This window comes from Clytia hemisphaerica, unplaced genomic scaffold (genome assembly GCF_902728285.1).
Source record: "Clytia hemisphaerica strain Z4C2 unplaced genomic scaffold, Clytia hemisphaerica genome assembly, whole genome shotgun sequence".
In the NCBI taxonomy this organism is placed as follows: Eukaryota; Metazoa; Cnidaria; class Hydrozoa; order Leptothecata; family Clytiidae; genus Clytia; species Clytia hemisphaerica.
The window spans coordinates 1,538,741-1,558,071 of NW_027103394.1; the positions used below are offsets into that span (position 1 = coordinate 1,538,741).

The following is a 19,331-nucleotide window of genomic DNA, read 5'->3' on the forward strand; positions in this document are numbered from 1 at the left end:
GTTAAAATTGCGATGAGTAAGCAAACGATTTTAAAACAAATCCTTTAAAGGGCGAAAAAAAGGCGAGGAAGTTTAGTAAAGTGCCATGGGTAATCACAGTGTTGTACGGTGTTTGCGTTAGTGGTGGGAAAATCGATATGCGAGTGGCCCCTTAACAGAACGCCTTCCACGAATGCAACAGTAATTGACAATAGTCTGTCCCCACTGGATGGATAGCGAGTTTATGTATTTGCTCTATTGAGGACGGCGGTGTGAATGAAACGATTTCGGAAAATTCGCAGTTTTGACGGTAAAATTGCTTTTTGGCTGTAAAAGTGCTTGTTTACCGTCGTTCTCAGTTGATCAGGATTTAGAAAAATCAGAAACTAACCGTCTCCGTCACAGAAACGCATATATATAAACTCGGTTAGCTCAGAAAGGGTTAGACTGGTATTCTCGGGATTCAATTGGTCAGGAGAAGATTGCAACATGTCAAAATGTCAGACACTCAAGAAGGCGTTCTCGGGCTCAGTATGACGATAGAAACACAAAATCGATTTAATTTAGAGAGGGTGTTAGCTTAACACAGTTATATAAAACTAGTTTATAAGAAGCAAACATTAATGATCTTTACTTGATAAATTGAACTTGTTAAAAAAAGATCTAAAGTTTAATTTCATAAATTAATCAATCTTTCTTAAAAAAAGGATTTTTTCGGAGAGGCTTTTTGGAGCTAAGGCTATTCGATTGGATATTAGTTTTGAGCTACTGATTCGACTCGTTAAAATGGTTTTCAAATATAAACAAAAATGCAGACCTCATTTTTATCTCAAAGAGAAAAGAAGAAAAGAACTGAAAATTATGAGAGTGGTGACGGTCAATGGTCGTGCATTTTATTTTGAAGCAAAACCGAAAGAGCCGCCAGATAATGATGGATATTTTGCAGAACAGACCGAACACCAACATCAAGAACCTCCTCGGTTGACAGAGGAGGATGAGTATTTTGCCAAACGAATTGAGGAAACGCAACTCACTTTAGAAGAATACACAAGACAAACTATTTTACAGAATGAAGAATATTTTACAGACTCTGACGTTGAAGACCCACCTTTACGGGAAGATGAATATTTTACAGAACGAAATAATCACGATAGAGAAATAGATGCATTTCCAAATACCAACCAACCAGAAAGCAATATTCAATTAGGTGAGAATTTTAAACTCTTTTGAAAAACTTTTCGACACAAATTTCGTGTGGCCTTACCATGAAGGTAGGACGACCAGCACGGTGCGTAAGGATGTGGGTTCGCCCCCTTCCTGGTGTTACACATTCTTTTATAAGAACTATATGAGGACATAAGGCTTCGATAGCCAAAATGCTAAGAGCAAGCTAAGAAAGTTTTAAGGTTTTGTGGATTCTAAAACACCTGATTTCTCAAGAAAATTGACAAAAATACTCACAAAATGGTGAAATTAAGAATATGTTAAGAAAATTTATATCCAGAAAACTCAAAATGCTAAGAACATCCGGAGGCTTCAAGAATTTTGCTTGTTCTTAAGAAAACGTGTGTAAGTACCAAAGATTTTGAAATGGCACATAATGGGTCAAGAGTAAGTGCTGGAATCAGGGAAAAGGAGTGACTCCCTTTCCATTGCTTTGGGAAGACAAAAAAGGGAGCTTTTGTGTCACTCTCAACTACTTCTAACATTAAGATTTTGAAGACGTATGGGTCATGAATGTTACAGTTGGAATAGTAACGGAATTACAGGAGTCCATTGGAAAAAATATTCAGGGGTAAAATGATCAGATGTGAGAAATATTCGGTTCGAGATGAAAAACAAATAATTCGATGAACTTGTTAATTAGTGACAATAAAAAAAATGTTTTCTTTGCTCGAAAACCAATAATTCATCCCAAGTCTTTCAAAAAAAGTCTTCCTCTTTATTCCATATGCAAACAATTTTTCTTTTTTTCTTTCTTGGAGAGAGCTAAAGATTTCACAAAATTTTTGCTTTTCCTGTTAAAGTTCTTATTGGAGCTCGAAAGTTTATAAAAAGTTGAAAAATGTCAGGTACGAGTACTTTTGTTCACTGAGGGATAGATGACCGATAGTTGGGTGACCGGGGGAGAGGCGTCGCAGGAATAGATTATGAGGGGTGAGTGATCAAAGGGTGGAATGACTGAGGGGTGAACGACTGTCGAAAAGTAGGATCGTGAAAATGAAATATATTAAATATTTTTTGCATAACCAAAGTCAGCTAATAGCTTCTAAGTAACTCCTTGAAAGCTCAGAGCAGAGATTTGGGAAAAGAGGATAAGAAATGCGCTATTCATCTATTTGAAGCTAGGCTGTAGAATCTTTTGTTTCTATTGAAATGTCTGCGGCCGATCGATTGTTTTTATTCTGGACCAATCAGAGCGCTTGATTCGTTATGCGCACAAGACTAGAAGTACAAACAAAAAATGGCAGCCGTGATTGATATCGAAAGTGAAATAATTTTTTTTTTTAATCGCGGATTTTGATATTTTTTATAAGCACTTTTCACTTTGAACGCAGTGTTTCTCAAGCCTTCGTCGTTGTGCTTGAAGGGGAGAATTTCCCAGCTTTGACCAAAATATTTTCCTTATAGAATGATCGCATCAATTTATACATACTGTAGCTAAAAGAATTGAAATTCACATTATAAAACCAAAAATGATAAGCTTGTAAAACTAGGATAATTTTTGGTTATTTCTTGGACTAGAGTTTCTAAGTAACAATATCACGGAGGCCTCTTCAGCCGGGTAGTGATGTTGGGTATTAGAACAAATTGCAAACATGACAAAAATAGAGCTCAAAAGAAAGAAAGAAAAAAGAAGCGATGATAATTCATGATATCAATGCTAGAAGATCACAAATATCATGAAATCTTTCTTTTAAGAGCTTTACATGAGCTCGAAACAATAAAGCATAAAATAATCCAAAAACATTATTGAAAAAAATACAATAGTTATACAAAACAGCTCCATCTAGGGATTTCCCCTGATATAATGATATATCTATCTAGCAAATAAAACAGTATAATAAAAGTGTATAATTTGAAATTTTTCTAAAAAAGATTAAACCCAAAAAGGTTTTTTTATGATTCACCTTCATTTATAACACCTGGGAAAATAAAGACGTATTGCATGAAAAAAATCAGTATCATTCATGACTTAACTTGAAATAAAATTGAGAAGACTATAAAAAAAGACCAAAACCTTACAACTGATTTTTAATTAGTACTGATTCAGATTGTATAACTTGAAAGCTGGACTAGAAAATTATATTAATATGCCCCATACAGTAGAGGACTAAATCCAATACATGTGTAACTCATTGCTAAAAAATTAAATACATTTACATGTGGAAAAAATATTGGCAAAATAATCATTGTGCTCAGAAAAACTTGTTATATAACAAGTGAAAATATGTGTCCAAGTAGAATTGTAGAATTAAAAAAGAAGCACTTTTGGGGTCTTCTAGTCTGCTAGTTTGTTTACATTTGGTAAATTTGGCCCACGTGTTTCCTGGCTCTGATGACTTGTTTGGACCATATTTCCAGGGACAACATGGATACAAAACAAACATCCAAATAAATGCAGATTCGAAAAATATTCTCCAGACTGATCAAATTTACATAATACGTGTATGGTAATCCACTTTTTCCAGAGAACATTTTCCAAGTATATATCCAATTTCAAAGGATATGTAGGCGGTGCTCAACCAGGTTTAACTGTTCATATCCACGGTTGTCCAGAAAACATTTACAAAATATCAACATCCATTGCATATATTTATATATTACTCCATTCTATTCTGTTTTGTTCAAGCTAAATAATGCACGTAATATAGTTTCTGCAGGTTTAATTTCCTCTTTTAGCATACTTTTCCCTTATGCCTTAACGTGAAGGTCAAAATGCAAAAATGTTGAGTCATCCTGAGTCAATCTTTGCTTCATTGTACCAGTGCTTGGATGGCCAATACTTAACTTTCTGTGGGCTGGTTTTTCTGGGAAGTGTTGTTATAAACAGTATTTCATAGAGAAAATGACGATAACTAGCCTGAAAATATATAAAATGAAAATCTACTGTACTGTAAAACTAGGGCTTTTTGTAAGCAATCTGTATGAATTACCCTAACACACAGACTGTAAAGTCCACCGATGAAACTATGTTTTGGCTGAAAAATTGCCAAAGCCTTGTGAGTCAATCCACTGACCGGCCAAAATCATGGCCCATCAATAGTCAGACTTTATATATATCACATGTTGAAGTTATTTGAACTTTGCAATGTTTTTGTTGTCGAAACTTGAAATTTCCAACCGAAAAGTCAATGCTTTCCCTAGATAAAGCTAAAAGTACCACAGAGGAAATCAAGTATACTTACTGAATCTCAATTCCATTACCATGGAGGACGTTTTTCTAAGATTACACTATTTTTTTCATCTAAAAGTTGAAAAAAACAACAACATTATCAACCGATATTGCCCATCTTAAATCAAAATGCCGAGAAGTTCTAGAGAGTGCCATGGAAAACTAAGGCATAGGTGGTCACAATCAACCTTCCTACTACCCATAAAAATTATGTCTGCAACACAAAAAATTCATTCAGAGCAATACAAGCCAGAAAGAAATTGGTCCCAATTTTTCAAAATTTCAAGCATGCCTCATGTCCGCCATCTTTACTCCCAGAATATAGAATGATTTTCCTCGATTTTCTCAGGAGAAACCCCCAGAAGATCAAAATTTCACTCCCCAGTCTCTTTTTCACAAAGAACTCACTGGAAAGCTTTATTCAAGGACTTCTTTCTTGAACATTGGTTAACCTGTACGTAACGCCATTTTGTTTCCACCTTCCTTCTTGCTCAACTATTCTACAGCCTTGCTTCTTCAAAGGGTGCCGAATTCAAAGGGAAAGAATAGGAAAACAGCGAGCGGCAGCGGCGTTTCTTATCCTCTTTTCCCAAATCTCTGCTCAGAGCAAACGCCTCTTGAACTACTTTAACTCCTCCTGAACCAAATATATTTTCTTTATTCATCCAATCAAATTTTCAATTTCTTTGACTATTTTATTTGTTCCCTGCTTCATTCTTATACACCCCCTTCTCACAGGCCGTTCCCACTGGAAAAATTGGGCAAAATATCGTCCCCGGTGGAAAATCATCCTCCATTTTTTGTCCCCACTAAAAGCAATAAAATAGACCAATCCTCACTGCAAAATATCATGCTATTTTTCCCCTCCCTACTGAATTTTGACTTGAAAACAAAAGAATCCCCAGCCGTAAAGAACATGGGAATATCGATCCACAACTGAGTTTCAGTATGTTGTTTTTACCTGGCTGAATGAATCCTACTGGGTCTGTGAAAATTATACATCTTCCTTCGCTCATGGAATTATTTGAAGACGTATATACATCCAATCTGCTTTAAAATGATTTCCTGGCTCGTTGTTGGGAGGCTGATTTGGAGCAGTTTCTTAAAAATAAAACAAATTCAAAGAAAAACGCAAAATTCATACACGATACGCATCCCCTATAACAAAGTAAATTCTGGGGATGTGCGCAGCCTAGATTATGTGGTGTGTTTGGGGCATTAAGGCATTAAGGCTCTTACGACCCTGTCTCTTTAGCGGCTTTAGAGGGATTTTTAGAGTGTCTCTTATTTTGCTAGCAACTTGCGAGTGGAGTCTGGATCGCTTCGCAACCCTTATACAATACGCAAAATAGGCTAGAAAATACTTTTCACCAGCTTTCCAATATTTTCCAACCGGTAATAGTCGTTCTGCTCTTAAATGTTGTTTCCTTGATTATACTTTGTTTTAGATTTACATGGTACGTTACCAGAGCAACGGTATGAGTCTTAAGACTAAGGTGTATCGAATATTGGGAACAATGTTTATCTCAATTACCGTATCTTAATTTTGTAAGTTACAAATTTTACCCCCTAGAAAGTATCCTTTCTGTAATTTTGTTGCTGTAGATTTCGTATTGGAGCACAACAAAAGACGAGCACTCCATCACAACACTCCACCGTTAAAATGGAATCAAGACCTCGCTGATGGAGCGCAAAAATGGGCTGAAAAGCTGATCAAAGAGCATGATGGGAAATTAATGCATTGTAAAGAACGAGGAAATGATGTTGGGGAAAACCTTTTTGTTGCCATGTCAACTGAAACACATGATGAAAGTGACCTAGCCGTAAAAACTCTGGATAAATGGTATGTATGTGTCTGTTGGAGAATCGAAAATCGATCTCCTTTCATTTCTAAGTATTTTGAGCTTTACAGTTACTAATAGTATAAATCAAACCTTTATTATTTGGGTCTCTCCCATTATTTGAGCAGATTTCTAGCCCCTTTCTTTAGTCCCTAGATTGAACACATTTTTATTTCCACTGTGCGTATTAGAGTTACAGCATGAGTTCGCAGAATTTCGACTAATTAACTGGGAATGGAGACTTTCTAGTTATTAGCAGAGATTTGGGAAAAGAGGATAAGAAATGCGCTATTCATCTATTTGAAGCTAGGCTGTAGAATCTTTTGTTTCTATTGAAATGTCTGCGGCCGATCGATTGTTTTTATTCTGGACCAATCAGAGCGCTTGATTCGTTATGCGCACAAGACTAGAAGTACAAACAAAAAATGGCAGCCGTGATTGATATCGAAAGTGAAATAATTTTTTTTTTTAATCGCGGATTTTGATATTTTTTATAAGCACTTTTCACTTTGAACGCAGTGTTTCTCAAGCCTTCGTCGTTGTGCTAGAAGGGGAGAATTTCCCAGCTTTGACCAAAATATTTTCCTTATAGAATGATCGCATCAATTTATACATACTGTAGCTAAAAGAATTGAAATTCACATTATAAAACCAAAAATGATAAGCTTGTAAAACTAGGATGATTTTTGGTTATTTCTTGGACTAGAGTTTCTAAGTAACAATATCACGGAGGCCTCTTCAGCCGGGTAGTGATGTTGGGTATTAGAACAAATTGCAAACATGACAAAAATAGAGCTCAAAAGAAAGAAAGAAAAAAGAAGCGATGATAATTCATGATATCAATGCTAGAAGATCACAAATATCATGAAATCTTTCTTTTAAGAGCTTTACATGAGCTCGAAACAATAAAGCATAAAATAATCCAAAAACATTATTGAAAAAAATACAATAGTTATACAAAACAGCTCCATCTAGGGATTTCCCCTGATATAATGATATATCTATCTAGCAAATAAAACAGTATAATAAAAGTGTATAATTTGAAATTTTTCTAAAAAAGATTAAACCCAAAAAGGTTTTTTTATGATTCACCTTCATTTATAACACCTGGGAAAATAAAGACGTATTGCATGAAAAAAATCAGTATCATTCATGACTTAACTTGAAATAAAATTGAGAAGACTATAAAAAAAGACGAAAACCTTACAACTGATTTTTAATTAGTACTGATTCAGATTGTATAACTTGAAAGCTGGACTAGAAAATTATATTAATATGCCCCATACAGTAGAGGACTAAATCCAATACATGTGTAACTCATTGCTAAAAAATTAAATACATTTACATGTGGAAAAAATATTGGCAAAATAATCATTGTGCTCAGAAAAACTTGTTATATAACATTATTTTTTATTTATTTGTTCTTTATTTAACGTTGGTAATAAAAAATAGTTACAAGTACTAATTAAATCCAACATGACATTCGAATATTTACTATATAGTAAATAATATTTTAAAATTTAAAAATACTAGAATATAGAACAGAGTTTGCATGAACAATAGATTTTGGCCTTGATAATTTTTCTTTTAAATTCAGCCAAAGATTCAATAGTTTTGAATTCTAACGGTAGTCTATTCCAAGCTTGGCCAGCTCGGAAATTAAAGGAATTCAAGCAAACTGTGTTCCTGGGAAGTGGAAGTCTAATTTGAGCGCCTCTTCGAAGACGAGGACGTTCGTTGGAATTGTCGTCCCCGTTTTCATTTACATCTTCATCCGTATCTAAATGACTTTGGATGAATTCAAATTGGTCCCAGCCTAATTTATTGCCGATTTTATTGACGCTTTTATAAACTTCCACAAGCATAAACTGGAGATTTTTAGTATGGATTGACTCACATTTAGCTTTCTTCAAAAGTTCATCATAGTTAAGATTGATAGAATTTTGCTTAGCCTTGAGGGCCCTACAATGAGTTTCGTTAAGAAGGTTGTGAGCCAATTTACTACAAAACATCCAGATGAGAGGACAATATCTAAAAGCAGATAAAATAAAACTATTAAATAATAAATCTGCTTGCTCTTGGTTTAAATATGCTCTAATTCTAAAAATAGTTTTGGTCTTCTGTGCAGCTTTTTTGCAGATGTCCTGTACGTGATTATAAAAAGTGAGGCCACTGTCGATAGTTACTCCAAGCAGTTTCACGCTCTCGGAAGACTCTAATGTAATATTTCCAACATTGAAAACTATATTTGCATTCTTTGTGCCTGGAAACAACACCTGAAACTTCTCTGGATTTGCAACAAGGGAGTTGTGTTTAAACCAAGCTAGAATGATTTCTAGGTCTAGAATTAAAGCTTCGAGGGCCTCATCTAGAGACGAAGCACTTTTGTGCAGAGTATCGTCATCAGCGAAGTTACAGAGGTCGTCTTCATTAACAAAGAAAAACAAATCATTGATAAAAACATTGAAAAGAATAGGTCCTAAAATAGATCCCTGAGGCACACCAAATAGCAAAGGTAGCCAATTACTGAACGATGAACCAACTCTGACCCTATGCTTTCTGTTTTTTAAATAACTTTGCATAAAAGCTAGGCTTCTACAATCCAATCCATATGCATAAAGTTTTGCGATCAGAAGATCATGAGGCAAACAGTCAAAGGCTTTAGACAGATCCATCAGAATTGCTCCAATCTTTTTTGATTTGGACAGTGAATTTTGCCATTTTCGTAACATATTTAGTAAAGCACTCTGCGTGCTATACTGTTTACGAAAACCACAGAGTCCGTTAGAGAAAAATGATTCAAAGAAGGTGTTGAGTTGATTTGAAATAAGTTTTTCAAAGACTTTAGCCAGAGATGGGAGGAGACTGACGGGCCTGTAATTATCCTTGTCATGTTTGCTGTTTTTCTTATGGACTGGAATTATATCTGCAAGCTTCAAGCTGTCAGGAAAGTTTTGAGATTGAAGAGAGTTATTGAAGCATGATGTCAAAGTTGGAGCACAAACAAATTTGGCTAACTTTATGATTTTAGTAGGAATGCTACCACTGACTGACTTGGATTCATTCAGATGATTTAAGGCTTTAAGCATATCTGAATTTGTCACAGGTGAGAGCTCAAATTTATCAACATCACGCCTTTTTTCAAGAATTTTGATTATACTTGGATGATCAGCAAATTTATTTATGGCGGAATTGACACTATCAGAGCCTTCACCTGTAACATTGTTCCAACTTGGAACGTCCAATCTGTCAGTAACAGTATTGTAATGATCGTTGAAAGTTTCAGCAATATCCAAGTCATTAGATAAAATACTTCCATTTTCAACGAGCTGAATTCTTTCCCCCGCAATATTGACCTTATTTGAGAACAAAGGTTTAAAGGTGTCCCAAAATCCCTTGGGAGATTGCTTTGGGTCATTTTTGAGGAAGAAAGATTTCTTAGCTTTCCTATTTTTATTAACAACAAAGTTTCTCTGACGATTATAACGAGCAACATCCTCAGGATTCTTTGTTTTATTAGCAGTGCGTTTAAGTTGGGAACGGAGCATAATAGCTTTCCTGAGATCCTTAGTTACATGTTGCTTATTATTAGCGCGGACAAACTTTGTTTTTTGAGGTGCATGCTCATCTAATAATGTAACAAAAATCTTATCAAATACACTATAATCAACAATATTTCTATTTTTAAGTTGACAATTTAGCTCGTTAAGAAATAAAACTGAGTCAAAATTTTTATAGTCTCTGTACTTCTTTTTCACAGGTGGTAATTTCTCAAATGTAGATTTCATCATAGTATGAATTAGCAAGTGATAATCACTAGAACCCGTTTCTAAAGCACCAGTGAATTGAAAAGAATGCTTCCTGTTCGTTAGAATCAAGTCAATACAAGTGCCATTTTTTGACTTGAAGCAGGTTTTTTGTTTGACCAAATTATAAAGGTTATGTGCATCCATGAAATTCTTAATTACTTGGTTATTGGGTTCTAAGTTAAAATCACCTACTACCATAAAATTGTCATAAGTTTGACTATAGAAATCTAATCCAGAAGACAAAGAAGAAAAAAATTGATCAATCTTTTCCTTAGTTTTATAAATAGTAGGGTTCCTATAAATCATAAAAATGCACCACTTAGTTTTCCTGAGATTGATTTCAAAGGGAATGACCTCCAAACCTTTGGGAAAAACAAAAGATGTTAGCTGATGGATTAAAATGTCAGATCTTGGATAGACTAAAAGACCACCACTGGTGTCAGTATAATCTAGCCTCAGAGGTGTGAAAGTGAAAGTATGTGTCCAAGTAGAATTGTAGAATTTAAAAAGAAGCACTTTTGGGGTCTTCTAGTCTGCTAGTTTGTTTACATTTGGTAAATTTGGCCCACGTGTTTCCTGGCTCTGATGACTTGTTTGGACCATATTTCCAGGGACAACATGGATACAAAACAAACATCCAAATAAATGCAGATTCGAAAAATATTCTCCAGACTGATCAAATTTACATAATACGTGTATGGTAATCCACTTTTTCCAGAGAACATTTTCCAAGTATATATCCAATTTCAAAGGATATGTAGGCGGTGCTCAACCAGGTTTAACTGTTCATATCCACGGTTGTCCAGAAAACATTTACAAAATATCAACATCCATTGCATATATTTATATATTACTCCATTCTATTCTGTTTTGTTCAAGCTAAATAATGCACGTAATATAGTTTCTGCAGGTTTAATTTCCTCTTTTAGCATACTTTTCCCTTATGCCTTAACATGAAGGTCAAAATGCAAAAATGTTGAGTCATCCTGAGTCAATCTTTGCTTCATTGTACCAGTGCTTGGATGGCCAATACTTAACTTTCTGTGGGCTGGTTTTTCTGGGAAGTGTTGTTATAAACAGTATTTCATAGAGAAAATGACGATAACTAGCCTGAAAATATATAAAATGAAAATCTACTGTACTGTAAAACTAGGGCTTTTTGTAAGCAATCTGTATGAATTACCCTAACACACAGACTGTAAAGTCCACCGATGAAACTATGTTTTGGCTGAAAAATTGCCAAAGCCTTGTAAGTCAATCCACTGACCGGCCAAAATCATAGCCCATCAATAGTCAGACTTTATATATATCACATGTTGAAGTTATTTAAACTTTGCAATGTTTTTGTTGTCGAAACTTGAAATTTCCAACCGAAAAGTCAATGCTTTCCCTAGATAAAGCTAAAAGTACCACAGAGGAAATCAAGTATACTTACTGAATCTCAATTCCATTACCATGGAGGACGTTTTTCTAAGATTACACTATTTTTTTCATCTAAAAGTTGAAAAAAACAACAACATTATCAACCGATATTGCCCATCTTAAATCAAAATGCCGAGAAGTTCTAGAGAGTGCCATGGAAAACTAAAACATAGGTGGTCACAATCAACCTTCCTACTACCCATAAAAATTATGTCTGCAACACAAAAAATTCATTCAGAGCAATACAAGCCAGAAAGAAATTGGTCCCAATTTTTCAAAATTTCAAGCATGCCTCATGTCCGCCATCTTTACTCCCAGAATATAGAATGATTTTCCTCGATTTTCTCAGGAGAAACCCCCAGAAGATCAAAGTTTCACTCCCCAGTCTCTTTTTCACAAAGAACTCACTGGAAAGCTTTATTCAAGGACTTCTTTCTTGAACATTGGTTAACCTGTACGTAACGCCATTTTGTTTCCACCTTCCTTCTTGCTCAACTATTCTACAGCCTTGCTTCTTCAAAGGGTGCCGAATTCAAAGGGAAAGAATAGGAAAACAGCGAGCGGCAGCGGCGTTTCTTATCCTCTTTTCCCAAATCTCTGTTATTAGATTAGATGGAGAATTTCAACTTATTTTGACTGGAGCTGGATAATCTTTACTTATTCCTATTATCAACATGAAAAATATGAGCAATCTGATTGGCTTAAATGCTGTATTTCATATTATGTATATCGTACAAAAAGGGGTCTGGTAAGCAAGAGATCATATTTTGTACTTACTTTTGTATCTTGTCCCAAAATTTATTCTCAGAGATGTTTTCTTTTTTCCTCTCAATACTCACAAATAAAGTTGTCAAAAGAATGTTTTGATATTTTAATGACCATTCGAATCATTTACGAAGAGTCGAATGTTTTGATGTTATTTTCACCAAAATACAGGAATTAAAAAAAACAAAACATAGAGAACGACAAATATGGAGAGAGAAAGTTTGTTGATATTTTTCAAGTTGACGATAAACCAGTTATCACACTTTACTCGTACAATATTGAATATATTTTTCTCGTTCAGAGTTTTCTATGATGAAAAATCTGAACTCAAAAAATATATCACATATTGAACTCTGTATCGTGCGATCGTGCGATAACTATTTACCTTAAGGGAACTATTTTTGGCGAGAACTAATTTTGACGAACCAGGAATATCTTTAATTTTGGGGCGAGAACTTATTTTGGCGAATCAACAATTTTTTTGATTTTGGCGAGACTTAATTTGGCGAATGACCTAAAAAATTAATTTTGGTGGGAACTAAATTTGGCGAATTTCGAGTTCGCTCGTCAATTTCACCAAAATTAGTTCTGGCCAAAATAAGTTCCTTAAGGGACTTATTTTGGTTTAAAGTGTTTTATCTTCAACTATTTCAGACGCCTTTACGCGCCTCTCTTAGTGTCAGGGTTGTTGATTTATTTAGAAATTAAACGGTGCGGAACTATAGGAAAGAAAAAAAGGATCAAAAGTTTCAAGCAGTTGCGTTAAAAAAACTTTTCTCCATGATTACGTTAAACGGTAAAGTTACAAAATATGAAATAAAATACAATGAATGAACTAAATATGAAATAAAATACAATGAATGAAATAAATCCCCTAAAGAAAATGACATTTCAATAGAACAAATTAAGCATTCTTGGTCCGACGTTATGACTCGAAGGTGATGGTGAACACTTAAGGTCGTTCTTATGCGAAATGAACATCAAATTATAATTAAAATCAAATTACAATATGTAAAAATAACAAGACTTGGACCTGATATCATTTCCATTTACAATGGACAGCTTCGAACGCAGTATGATTGATCGATGGGAATCACTTTATCTCCCACCTGCCACTGGCCACGGGCATAACTGATTCCACCGTGACCATTGAACCGCCCATGAGCATCTCCGATTCCACCACCACTAGCTCTGCCCCAAACATGAACATATCCTAAATCGAAATGTTAAAAACACATTGAAATAAAATTGATGTTAAATTCAGTAAGAAACTTATGATAAAAAAAACATAAGTTCGTGAATTGGAAAAAAATTGGACATCTATATCATTTTAAATAGAACCACTGATATACTTATTATATCAATTGCAAAACTGAAATGCTAAAGAAGTCCTTACCCATCAAGGAATTTCTTGGATTATAGGCTAGAAATTGCATTCCGCCGTTTTTTCCAAGTCCATTCACTTGAGCTCGATTGAAGTTAAAATACTGTCCATATCTATAAGAAGCATGTCCGTGCACCGTGCCCAGGACATCGATCGAACATGAAGAATTTTGAACTAAAAGACGGTGTGGAAAATGTTTTAATCCTATATTCTATCCATAATTAACTGATCTCTATAGGATTGTTGTGTTATTACATGCATTTTCCTATTCAACTTAGCAACAGGATCGAAATTTTTCTTTGAAATTTCATGAATTTCATTGATCTTATTCATATTCGATAAAAAATTTTACGATTCTTTGTTAATACCCCCTGAGGGCAAATTGATAGTGAGGCTATATTTTCTGGGGCTGAGAAATGAACCTAATCTTAATTTTTCTAAGAAAAGAGAATACTGCAAGGGTAAAATATTTGAACAAATATCGACATACGATTGGCGCAAATGGAACAGTCCATGGGGACAAGATAATCTCCAGGCTGCCATTGTCCTGGTCTTGCAGTAACATTGCCTCTGTTGGAAAACCTTCCATGAGCATTTCCTATACTTCCACCTTTTTTGTTGCCCCAAACTATCACTTCATCGAGGAGACCTAAGCGAAAGTTGTATGCCATGAATCTCTTTACACCCCTGTATCTAAGCCCTCTGATGCGTTTTCGATCAATATTGAAATATTTTCCAATAATCGACTTTCCTCCTTTATGATCGGAGCTGAGGACTGGTATCTTGCAGCTGTTGCATTTTTCTAAAAAAGAAAAAGAAAAGATAGCATTTGAAGATAAATTTTTGTGTTTAAAGATAACATATGAAGAAACTTATTTTTATTTACCGTATGATTTAAAATCGAACATATAGAAGAAAAAAAGTTTAGCCAAGAAACTCTGACTTTCTCAAAGTTTTTAATGAAAAACTTTCTTGGAAGAAATTACAAACCTATGATGACCACTGCAAGAAAAGCCAAAATGAGAATCTTCAAATCCATCTTTGCACTGCTTTGTTGTCAAGTACCTTTTTCTCTCGATTTGTTGGTGAGGAATGAGGCACAAGCTTCCCTTTTTATGCAAAAAAAATCAGAGACGGACATAATCATCAAAGACATCTGGGGAGGAGGAAACCGTTATTATTGTCTTCAAAAATCTATGGGGCTGATCTCTTTTGTAAATTTTGGTGGAACAATTCTAACAATGCTACGAGGTCTGGGAGCGCTTTTAAGATTTATTGTTTCCATACCTTAATATGGGTAAGATTAAATTCTCTTCATCAATGATAGGGCGTTTTTCGATAAACAAGAAAGTGTAAATTCCTTGGAACTTTGTTTGCGTGTCGTTTGTGATAGCACAACCATGATAAAGTTAGAATCTAGTTTAAAATCTGCTTAATTTTGATGGTTTCGATGGATCTTGTTAAATCTTTCTAGCTTTTATCTATTAAGGTTTGATCAGGCTGGCTTTTTCATCTGAGAAAATAAGATCAAAGAGACTTGTTTTAGATGGATACCTTGTTGGCGCAGGGCATCATAACAACGTCAATGTAATGTAATTTGAACGTTGAAACAACGTCGTGTGTAAGGTGGGTTTAAAGTAAAGTTTCAGCATGCTTTCAGCTTTCTAAACTTACAGCTATACCTTACCTTGCTAAGCTGTTCATAATTCTTTACGCATTTATTAGACGAATTTCAAGTATACATTCAAAGTAGAATATGAGTCAGTCGAAAACATTGCCTACCTCTGTGATCCACCTTAAAAACTCTAAAAAATTGATTTGACTGTTATCATTCTAAAAATATGAAAACAAGATCTAATGCTGGACTAAAATAAACAAACCAAATGAATAAACTAAAGTTTTGAGTCTTTATACACCTGACACCTAACAGAGAGAAACATGCTGCGTTTAAAGCACCCATTTACGTCAGGTCAGTATTTTGTGGTCAGGATAGTGATTGGATGGGGAACCGCCTGGGTGCTTTCGGTTTCGACGAGCGTAGTGAGAATGTTTTCTCTGTCAAGAACCTCTAGAACCTTTGTTGGGGCACCTTTGGCCAAATCCCCTTTTAAGCTGGGAGGCAGGCCCATGGACACCCTTAAAAAATTTCCAGCGCTTCACCAGAAGTCAGCTAGTTGTCTAAGGCTTCACGCACATGAGGGCAAGAGTTCGAATCTGGTCCGGGTCAAAACATTTCTACCAAGTTTTGATACTTTATGTCTTTTGGGTGTAGAATCCAAAAAAGTGTTCCGAAGGGATAAGGTCGTCTAAATTGATTTTTTTAGTCGGTCATATGATAGGCCATAGGGTAGGCTATATGGCCGGGCCATAGAGGTAGGTCAAGTTTTGTTGTTTTCAACTGACCCGTAAAATATCTAGTCTGGAAACTTTTTAAGTTCAAAATTTTTGGATTTGAGTTTAGGTTATGGTACTACCTCGTCAATTTTACCTTTTCCTGTGAAGCTGTTTCTAGATAACTTTCTCCTTGATTGTTAAAGAGTTAGTGGTTTATGTAGCGTCTGTGTGACCCAATACTTCATTTACCTTTAAGTGAACACTTGTATGATCCCGCACAAATGAGGAGCCGCGAGGCTTCCCACTTTTTAAAGGAAGATACTCCCTCTTTGCTAGTTTGTGATGTCTTGGTCCGCGAAGGATGGTCGGGTGATTTGAGATGAACTGGTCGGTGATTGCAAAAATCAATCATGGAACTGAATTCAAGAATAACTAATTTTTGTTGATGTTTAGTCAGGTCGTGTAATGAAATTTTCAACAGCTTTTAAATATTTCCACATTACACGGTAAATATTTTTATAGGCCAAGCATTTTTCAAAATCTTTCGATATGCTCCTAATGTTTATGTTCCAGTAAAAGGCCCTGTATCCTTTGAGTGAACATCTTGGTGTCCTTTACTTAAAAAATCGTGACAAGAAATTGCAGGTTGATTTTTTAGCACGCTCACGAAAATTAAATTGTCAATATCATCATAAAAGTTCGGTCAATCCTGCCATGCCGCCTTTACATATAAATAAAAAAACATATTTCAAGAAATTCGGAGAATAATTTTCTCTAATTGTGATGTCAAAATATAGTCCCAGTCTCTCTAAGATTGGCAATGGGAAATTATCGAGTTGATGAGCTTTCAAGCAATGAGTTTTTTATCTATATAATATATAGGTAACACGAACAAATAGTACAACGCTAAAGGCTCCTAACCTCACGCAAAAGGACCACCAGATCATACCGCCAGGAGGAAGGAATTCCGACTAAGCTAGACGATGCTATCGTCCATTTAAAGTAAATGCGAGAAAGAGTTAGGGCGTCAGGGCGGTTTACGGGAAAAAAGTGGTTGTAGAGTTTACACTGTAAACATCTCCGCCACTGCTTACTCCACCCGAATTTATCACGCCTCTCCTAAACTATTCCCTTTTTAGTGATCTTGTGTAGACGATAGGATCGTCTACGACTAAGCTAACAAAATGAGCAATAATAATTAATAAATGGAAAAACCTGACTACAGTGGATAGTTATTACTCTCAATCATGGGAGATCAGCAGAACAGAATATGTGTAAATTTTTCTTCAACAGTTCCCAAAAATAACCGTATTTTCATTTAATTTCTAGATTTTGAGCTCTCCCGCATATTTCAGTGAAGTTTTATCCTCTGATTATTACATGGCATTTTATACTGATGGTAAAAATGTAAAACACGTGAAAACAAGAAAAGTGATATCTAAATGTGTATAATAATCTGTCATCTAAAAATGCGAGGGAATTTCTAAGGCATTTTTTGTACCTTGGAGAGAGTAAAGATTATAGCTTCCTACTTCCCACTACTTCCTACCATGAAAGGGGTCAAAGAGTCGCTTAAAAAAATGTAAATTTTGACTTTCGGAAACACATTTCAAAAATTTCTTGTTTTACTCATTTCGTTTACTCAATTTCCCGGTGAGTAGGGGTTAGGGGCTAGTTTCGAAGACAATTTTCTTCAATTAGGGTGTAGCCTATTGGTTATTAGTCTGCAGCAGTGGCCCATTTTCGGTGTAGATGAGAACATTTAGATTACGCAATGACCTCAATCAGTCACCATTGGAAAATAATGTAATTTAGGTGTTTATTTATAATTTATCAAAATATTCAAAATTTTAGGTACGGCGAGATCAAAGATTACAATTTCTCCAAATCAACCTATACTTCAAAAGCTGGTCATTTCTCTCAAGTCGTTTGGGCGGGCTCGCAACAAATGGGCGTTGGTTACGCCCAAAGGAAGATTGGTCAATTTAATACAGTGGTAGTGTGTGGGCGGTACCACCCTGCTGGTAATATGAATATGGAGGGATATTTTAAAAACAATGTTTTCCCACCCAAGTAAGCATCCTTCATAAGAACAGAGAACAAGAAAAGTTTCCGTTAATTAATTTTTAGAAATATATATAACTGTAAATAAGATTTTCACAAATAAAAAGTAATTTCAAATTATCAAACTTTGGCAAAGAAAATATATTTAATATTGTCTGTTCTTTGAAATGAAGTTGTGATAAATACAGCGTTTGTTTGTGTCAAACATACGTGAGGTACTTTCTTCCTCGTGAACTGTCATATGAGTTTAATTAAACTCCGGTTAAGGAGTTTCTTAAAATCAGTGTTTTTCATTTGTAATTGTGCTATATAATTATCATCTTCACACGAGTGATTTTTTTATCTTAGAAAATCATTATTGTGAAAAAATTTTCAAAAAGATTTATTCCATCGTAAGATTTAGTCCAAAGTTTATCACTGATTGACTTCAAAAATCATCAAAAAACAACAATAAAATTTGCCCAGAGCAAAGTTTTACGGTGAATTTTTTGATTGAATGAATATTTTTAAAATCTTTTTTTTGCATTTATGAAGTTCTAAGATTGAAGAGTTTCTGATACAAAAATGAAGATCATAGCATTATTCTACAAGAAGTTGATTCTCTTCTTTTAAGTTTTTCATTTTCGTTTCTGATATAATATTACACTCATGATTATCTTTTCAACGAGCACAAAATCGTTACTTAATTCAAATTCTATCAAAAGTTATCCTTCCTCGACATAGTTTTCCTTGGGAAATAAAGGAAAATGTTTTAATTAATATTCCATTCAATATAAAAGAAAGTATTTTTGTTTGTTTTCTTTAGAAAATACAAGAGTCTACCCATTTCTCTTAAAAGTAAAAAATACATAATTTCTCTTTTTCGAGCGAAGCGACCTTAATTATCATGGTAAAGAGTCAGGACGGCTATGTTGTATAAGCTACTTATTTTTTAAACAGGAAACTACTGACAGTAATTCACTTCTTCATTTTTAGAGAATTTTTAAAAGCCAAATGAAAGAGTTATGTCATAGGTCAAGGCAACCACATTAATAGGGGGGCCCTTAATAGTCACACAAAAGGGGTCGTTTTCAATCCAGCTATAAATTCCGGACAAATAGTTTCATTCAAGATGGTATACCGCAAGGAGCAATTCTTTTCTTTGTTTCATAATTCACATTCTCTATTCAAAGATGGAGCAAAACAAGACAATATTTACATCATCCAGAGGTATTGCAATTCATATCTCATCAAAACCGTTATTTAACGTTTCTATAGTAACACACAATATGTTTACCGCTTCCATTCATTTCAAGATGGTAGACGTTTTCAATGAAGATACCTAATCTTCAATTCAT

At 34.7% G+C, this 19,331-nt stretch overlaps 2 protein-coding genes across 2 annotated transcripts; one reads left to right on the forward strand and one right to left on the reverse strand.

The window, feature by feature from the left end:
- The first annotated feature begins 712 nt into the window (after window positions 1-712).
- Window positions 713-18,162, forward strand: LOC136824925 (uncharacterized). The gene is made up of 3 exons (XM_067080912.1): window positions 713-1,186; window positions 5,981-6,218; window positions 17,785-18,162. The coding sequence occupies exons 1-3, from the start codon at window positions 766-768 to the stop codon at window positions 18,005-18,007; spliced, it is 882 nt and encodes a 293-aa protein (XP_066937013.1). The 5' UTR covers window positions 713-765; the 3' UTR covers window positions 18,008-18,162.
- On the reverse strand, window positions 12,970-14,683 carry LOC136824926 (uncharacterized). The gene is made up of 4 exons (XM_067080914.1): window positions 14,587-14,683; window positions 14,087-14,398; window positions 13,609-13,770; window positions 12,970-13,425 (listed from the first exon to the last, which is right to left on the reverse strand). The coding sequence occupies exons 1-4, from the start codon at window positions 14,633-14,635 to the stop codon at window positions 13,262-13,264; spliced, it is 687 nt and encodes a 228-aa protein (XP_066937015.1). The 5' UTR covers window positions 14,636-14,683; the 3' UTR covers window positions 12,970-13,261.
- Window positions 18,163-19,331: the final 1,169 nt, after the last annotated feature.